The sequence below is a fragment of the Microtus ochrogaster genome, chromosome 18 (assembly GCF_000317375.1).
Source record: "Microtus ochrogaster isolate Prairie Vole_2 chromosome 18, MicOch1.0, whole genome shotgun sequence".
In the NCBI taxonomy this organism is placed as follows: Eukaryota; Metazoa; Chordata; class Mammalia; order Rodentia; family Cricetidae; genus Microtus; species Microtus ochrogaster.
In genome coordinates, this window is record NC_022020.1 from 49,596,772 (window position 1) to 49,604,338 (window position 7,567).

Consider the following 7,567-nt stretch of genomic DNA (forward strand, 5'->3'; position numbering starts at 1 on the left):
TATAGTATGTTCTGTATAAATTATAATGTGTACTATAATTATAATATATAATTAAATATTATATATACATATTTAGTTTTGATTAAACAAAACACTAATTTTGAGCAACTAATTTTTATAGGAGACTATTAACTGCCACCATTTCCTCCTTTTTTTAACTCCCTTTAGTCCTGACAATTAGAAAAATATAACTTCATTTTCAGAAGATACAAATGCACTAATAAGACCAGCATATTGCGTTGAAAGCTGAAAAATTAATTAAAATTTTGAGGTCTTCAACACAACTTGATGATGGTTTTAAAAAATCAATAGCTAATAGGATGTAAAATGAATATAATAAATTGTTTAATTAACAACATCCTAATGAAATGCGACACCTTCCAACCTGTCAGAACCTTTTACTACTTTTTAATCTAATGTTCTTTCGTATTTTGGAGGCTTAGACCATATACTAGAACTAGATTGTATGTTTATCACTCCTTTTCCGGTCCCTCTCTGCTGGCTCCCTGACATTTCTGGGTTTTTCAAGAACGTCTGAGCCTGTGAACACAGCTCCACAAGTCCTCTGCTTCACAGGCTGCCTGGTGCCATCTGCATGTGCAAGGACACCAGACAGCCCAGCCACTCCCAAACAGCATCAGACTTGAAGGTGCAGCCAGCTCCTGCATTGCTTAAGTTGTGCCCCACCCAGTGTCCAAATTTAAATGGCAGGCATGAAAAAAGACCATTCTGTCTGTCCGAGAAAATCCAAGCTCTTCCTGGATTGTGGTGGCTTCTGTTGGAATTAAAGAGAGTCTAAGTGCAGTGGGTGAATCTGCTGCTGCTGCGCTGACAGAGATCCGTGCCGCTCAGTTCTAATGGTGTCTGAGAAGACTTCTGATCGTTCCAGGAAGTGTACTGTAATATATTTTGAAAACTTAATGAAGTCTTATTAATACAGAGCCTTACTAAAACTATCAACTGTAAAATCTTTGCTGAGAAATGAGTGTTAATGAGAAATATTGGTTGGGTAATTACTCAAGTGAGACTCGGTAAAAGGTTTGTATGCAGCACTGCTTACTTTGGGGAAGGCATTAAAACATTTCTGTTTTGATGAATTATATCTGTCTGTGTGTGTTTTTCTGTTCAGAAAATAATCTTCGCATAACTACTGTTGTGATGCATCTTTCTGAAGGAAAGAGAGAAGCCGCTGTTAGAGTTTAGTCACTCTGTATAATTAACTGTTAAATATGGCAGCAATAAACCATTTTCCTACAATTTGAATATTTCACTTCAGTATATCTATTTGGTATTCCAGAGAGAAAAGTTTGGTAATGAAAAACATCCTTAATTCTCTCATGCAAATATTACCAATACCACCTAACAAGTAAATCTTGTTTTTCAAAAATGTTAATAAATTGCATAGGGATGGGTTTCTTTATATTTACTCCATCATGCGGTAGAGTGCCACTCAGCCATTCAAAAACAGTGATGGGAATCTGTTGTCATTATCACAATGATTTCCTTAACATGTGTTGAACTGAAAAAGCAGATTATAAAAGTGCTTTTTAATGTGAGCCTGTTTCTTAGATCTATGTGTGAGTGTGTGTTACGTGTGTATACAGTGTGCATATGATATGTGTGCATAGTATATGCATGCAGTGTGTACTTGAGAACAGGATGCTTCCTTGCTTGAGAGGACATATGATTTGTATGTGCACAGTGTGCACATACATTCATTGTGTGTGTGTATAATTGTGTGTGCAATTTGCATATTAGTGCCAGGTGTGTGTGATTGGTGTGCATAAATAGTTTGTGTGGGTGCATGCGTTGTGCATGTGTATGCACGGTATATGAGTGAACTGGGATGTTCACAGGTTGTTTATCAAAATGCTGGCAGTGATTATCATAAGAAAGTAAGGTTTGGAGGATCTTTTCTTTTTTATAATTTTATTTAAATTTTCATATGTCATATTTATAATACCCTAATTAGAGAAAATGCTTAATATTGCTAAAAGTAATTCCATGTAGCTTTCATTCAAAGTTTAAGTTTCCTTGAGTTTAGCATAGTTTATAGGTAGACATCAATGAATTAAAAAATAACATTGCCTAGCAGAATGGGTCATTGCTTCAGTGAGAAGTAACATTCACCCTGGAAACTCAGGAATCCTCCTTTGAATGGGTGTAGGAAGTGTGGTCAGTAGAGAAATGAAACCAGTGAGCAAGTGAGTCTTCATCAGCACAGCTCTCTAACAGTGTTTGCCTTGGAGAACTCTGCATCCCTGTTCCAGGTTGGAAGGCTGTTCAGTGGAGGCATTGAACAGAGCAGGGATGACTCAGCTTATCGCATCCAGATATAGCGGTGATTTTTTTTCATAAAATTTGCCCATCTATGGCCTTTCTACTGGATACTCCCGTCCTTCAGCTCTCAGTCCGTTTCCTTTAATGGCTACATCGAGGCACACATACCAAACCTATTATATGCCCTTTGCATCCTCAGCCAACCAGCCGATAGCAAGCTTCATACATATTTTCAAAGAAATCCATAAGGAATGAAAAATACTTTGTAGCTCTTTATCAACTGAGAACTCATATTTTTAAAGCACAGTACATCTGTTAATGCCAGTTAATTGTAACCAACAATTTCCTAGTTCAATTAGCTCTGTTTTATCAGAGGACTAGTTATATACTGGTAGGTTTTGTAGGTGTGATACTAGCTAATCGGGTTCACCATTGTGACTGACATGTTCAACAGTGGGACGCCTCCATGAGGCAGTGAGGCTTAGGTTTTTATCTAGTGTAAAGTTTTTTTTCAGGAAAAAGAGGAAAGGAAACCAGAAAAGAGACCTTGGAGGGATGACGGGTGAGGTACTGCTTATCTTCAACTGAACTTTTGCAGAAAGAGTTAACCATGACCGTACATTTGGTTTAAAATGTGACCTCGTACACTAGTGATTTTTTTTCACCTCTTGTGTTGTGCTCGGCACTATTATTAATGCAGGAAAATCAGTAACATTAGTCATCTTAAAAGGGTTATTACTCAAGATGATTTAAATTGTGAAAATGTCAGTGGAGCCTGCACGTGGCCTGCTAGAGATGCCATGATTTACGCCCTCTGACACCATCCTGCTCCTGAGAAGGGCTGGAAAAGGAATGGCCTGTATTTTGTGCTGATCCAAATTCAGAGCATGGTATCACAATAACACAACTTAAAGGTCCCAAGATCTGCTAGGATTTCAGCTGCTCGTGCAGCTGGGTCATGATAGGCATGTTTTGCCCACAGAACTAGCATGTGATCCATGTAGATGAAGCTTTATTCACCAGAGGAATAGGAAGTGAATATTAGTTCAGAGGAAGATTATTTACAAGGCTTCCTTCCAGTTTTCAGAATGTTCTCTCTGTGATTTATGGTAGCACAAATAATACATATTGAAGTCATCGAAGTAATATTTAGAACTTCAAGAAACCTTCAAATTCAGTGGCTCCAAAACCAGCCCACTTAGACAACAACCATTTTATATTCATCACCTTCATCTAATTACATAGTTGCTCATGATCTGCAATTTTTATGTTGTCTTCATTTTTGTGAATGGATTAAGAAAAATCACATTATTTTATTAAACTTAGGAAATCCTCAAAAAGGCAAAAATGTCCAAGCAATAAAAAGGTGTTGTCAGTACACATGGAAAACATACTCTCCTTAGTAGGGCAGCAGAGGGGTGGGGTGAAAGTGCTTCTGGGTTCTCTCTTAGAAATGAGCAGGAGCGGAGGACTGAGATGTTCAGTGGGTAAAGCACTGATGATGCAGAAGTCACATAACAATCCCACACTAGTTCAGAATTATGAATAATAAAGGGTTATTTATTTAGGGGAGACTTCCAGATCACTGTCCTAAATCAGTTTTCTGCACGATGGGGAACAGGAACAGAGGCTAGCAGCCAGAAGCGAGAGCTGGAAACAAGAGAGCGAGCACATGATTTACAGCTGCATTTATAGTCTAGAGACCACGCCCAAGTGGACTGGAATCTTAAAGGCTACTGGCTGAAGGAGCGAAAGGAGCTCCCACAGCACACTGTAGAGCTGAGGTTGGATTCCCAGCACCTACATATATGCTAGGCAGGTGTGGTAGCTCCTCTGAAAATCCAGCAATTAGTAGGCAGAGAAAAGGTTGGGGGGAAGGGATCCCCTGGGCAAGTGGGTTAGCTAGACAAGCTAAATTTGTGAGGCCCAGGTTCAGGGAGAGATGTTGCCCCAATATGTAAGATGGAGAGTGATTGCGGATGACACCTGACATGAACCTCTGACCTCCAACCACATGCGTGCACACACGAAATACTATACTTACATACATGGGATGTTTTTCCAAAGCATTTGAAAAGGCAGATGGGAGCAATGAGGGTGATGATGGGAATGGGGCTTAGGGTGTGGCCCAGTCAGCTCTCAGTCTAGCTACAACGTGGTTGTACTTGACTTTCCTCAGCTAATTATAAACCACATATTGTCTAACTTGAACTGTTTTTTTTAGCAGCCGTAATTTAGCTTTTTTTTTCCTCAAGATCAATGGACCCTCTACTGTCAGGTTCTGCTCACAGAGTAAAATTTCTCAAGGTTTATGTGTTCACATAAAAGGCATCATGCCAATTTGAAATCTACTGAGAGGGGCCATTTCGAGTTAGAATAACTCAAAACTCCGTGTGAATTACCATTCAGGAGGAGCTGGTGGGTAGAAGAAATAAGTCACTGTCTTTGGAGGAAGAGGGAAGCCGTCTAAACCGACATGTGTGTCCCTGTCCCTACAGATGAACACGTCACTCCTGGGAAGCATTGGCATGCTGAACTCAGCACCTCAGCTGCGCTGCATTAAGACCTACCAGGTTCCTCCAGTACAGCCAGCATCACCTGGCTCCCACAACGCCCTCAGGCTGGCCCGCCTCATCTGGACTTCCAACCGGAATGTTATCCTTATGGCCCATGACGGGAAGGAGCACCGCTTCATGGTCTAATACCGCTGTCTGCTGCCCTGGCTGCCTGTACGTTCTATACTGTCTAGGCCGACGCTGCTCTGTCCTCACTCGTACTGGACTGTTGTTTGCTGCCTGCCCTCCTCCATGCCGTCCAGGGGCCATGGCCAGGTCTGTGTCACTTGCACATGCTTCTTGGGGGCAGACTCCACACGGGCGACCTATCGATTTAAAGGCACACATACCACTCAACAGGATGTGGCCATTCTGTCACTGGGTAGTTTTTCCCTGCCAGAGAAAGGAGGGGAGAGCTCGTGGTTCCCGGAGATGCTCTTGTTGCTTGATGTAAGGAAAGCCTGAAAATCAATAACCACTGTGATTGCGCCCCAGTCCTGATCCTCATTGTCAGCCCTGGCAGCTCAGCTCTGACCTGGATTCTAGGGCAATGCGAGTCCTCATTATTGAAATGACTTCCCTTTGGGTTTCCCACACTCACTGTTGTTTACCAAACCTATTTCATGTTTACATTGGTTTTTCTCTGCTAGCAGTTGATAGGCAGTTATTCAGTTCCACTTCCTCGAATTTAGCCACTACCTTCTCAGTAACACCAATCCCGATTTGAGATTAATGAGGAAAAAAAAATGTATTTTTCCTCTTAGGAAATAGTTTTCCAGATAGCTCGCTTTCTAAAATGCTCATTTCCTGCTCAGATGTTAGTGTGCCTCATAGTTTAAAATACAGATCATCCCTACTCCCCACGTGCTGACTATAACTAACCTTCTAAGGGGTTAACCTTTCAACAAAGAACCAAGTTTAGCACATTTGTACAGTGGAGGTCTCCCCGTGTCACAATAGATTCTTCTGTGCAGAAAAGGCCTCCTCCTCGGGAACTTCACAATCTGCAGCTCCCGCATGTGTGGCGCTGTTACAGTGGTCCTTTCCACCCTGCTTTCCAATCCCGGCTAATAGAAGAACACTAGGAAGGCATTTCCTTTAAGTACACACCTGAGAATCTGATAACTGCGTAGACACATTGTTCTGGTGTACAGAAAAGCGTGAAGACTGCCAGTGTGTCCGAGTGGACCCTACAGTGAAAGTGTCCACTGTGCTACCACACGAGCTTTAACTCCATTTTCTTCTTGTGTCGAATTATGTTGCTCATATTGTAACGGAAGAAAAAAAATCCATAACACAGTATTTTGTATGAGTTGTTCCTAAAAAATTTGATATATATTAGCAGCAGGGGGGTGATTTGTTTGTTGGTTGATTAAGGACACTTACCCAAGATTGTTTATTAAATACAAAAATAAAAAGGAGTTATTGAATTCAGAGAAAATATGTAATATTAACAGGGGAGCTAAAATAAAAATGAGAGCATTTAGTTTTAAACTCATAGATTGTCAAAACTTGTGTAATATGTAGGAAAGTAGGTTCAAGGTCCATGAATAAATGCATAGTTTACAGTACTTTAAGGAATATGTGGAGAAGCTAACATCCTCAGAATGTCTTTTGCCTACCGATGTATATTCTTTTCCTGGTGGCAGCTCCATACTGTTCCTTGGTTTGTCTCGATGTTGGGACTCTTTCAAAAGTTATTTTATTTCACACGCATGTATACCATATTTATAATGATTATATATGTAGCTTTCAAGAAGGAAATCAAGAGCTGTACAGTGTAGATTGTGGTGAGCAAGCGGATCTATTTAATGTGGATGGGGAAATGTCCAGCGGGCTCCAGAGACTGCTGTCTGCCCAGCACAGGTTTACTCTTCAGAGGGAAGAGTTCAGCCATCTGGAATGATGGGACAAACACAATCTTAGACATTCTGTTAAGCAAAGTGTTCCATGCTTCAGGAAGGCGCTGCACTAGACAGCAACAGCAGATGGTGCAAAGCAGTGAGGTCACAGAGACAGTCCTCCCGTGCCCTGTGTGTATAGTCGGAAGAGCACACGAACTGTAAAGCTCCATGCTAGAAGAATGGCTAACTGAAGAAGTGCATTTACATTCTCATTTACATAATGCTCTCCTTGGCTGTTTTGACAACCACAGCTCGCAGCTTCATCTCAGCCTATATTCCCCAAACCGGGGTAAACTTGGTGTTGTCATTCCAGTGTGTGCTTGTAGTGTTCTATTGATTTTGTTGACACAGCATTTGCACCTGTCCTTATAAGCTTAAAGCCTATGTGACTTCCCTGGTAATTTACAAGCAAAAGTGACCTGTTGTGACACTGGTGTGAAAATCGTCATGTTTGAACTGCATATAGTGAATTAATTCAAATGTCTGTCTCCTAAGACATCTCTAGACGACTCCACTTGATAGCCTCTCTATGTGTTTAAGATTGATGTGTACATACTTGTGTTAAATAAACAGAATTGTACTGAAAATTGCTTTTGTCCCATTTTTACTGTTTACTGTGGTTCCTCTTAAACATGCTCTGTTGAAACCATATGCTCCTCTTGCCCTCATGTTTCTAGCTCTTCATTTCATTGGAGAGCAAGTTTCAGACAAGGCAACTACTTCTCAAAGGACGGTAGAGCAGCGGCAAAGGCTCTTACCCATCAGAAGCTTGAGACCAGATGGAGAAACTCAACAGCGCCCTCTGTGGCTTGGGCAGGGCAATTGCAT

The 7,567-nt window shown here is 41.1% G+C and overlaps 1 protein-coding gene across 1 annotated transcript in view; it reads left to right on the forward strand.

Moving 5' to 3' along the window:
- Wdr7 (WD repeat domain 7) overlaps positions 1-7,326 on the forward strand; it is a 276,473-nt gene extending 269,147 nt beyond the window's left edge. The window contains exon 28 of the mRNA XM_005356195.2: positions 4,779-7,326. Coding sequence (XP_005356252.1) covers positions 4,779-4,982 — 204 coding nt within the window. The 3' untranslated portion in view covers positions 4,983-7,326. The remainder of the gene's footprint in view (positions 1-4,778) is intronic.
- Positions 7,327-7,567: the final 241 nt, after the last annotated feature.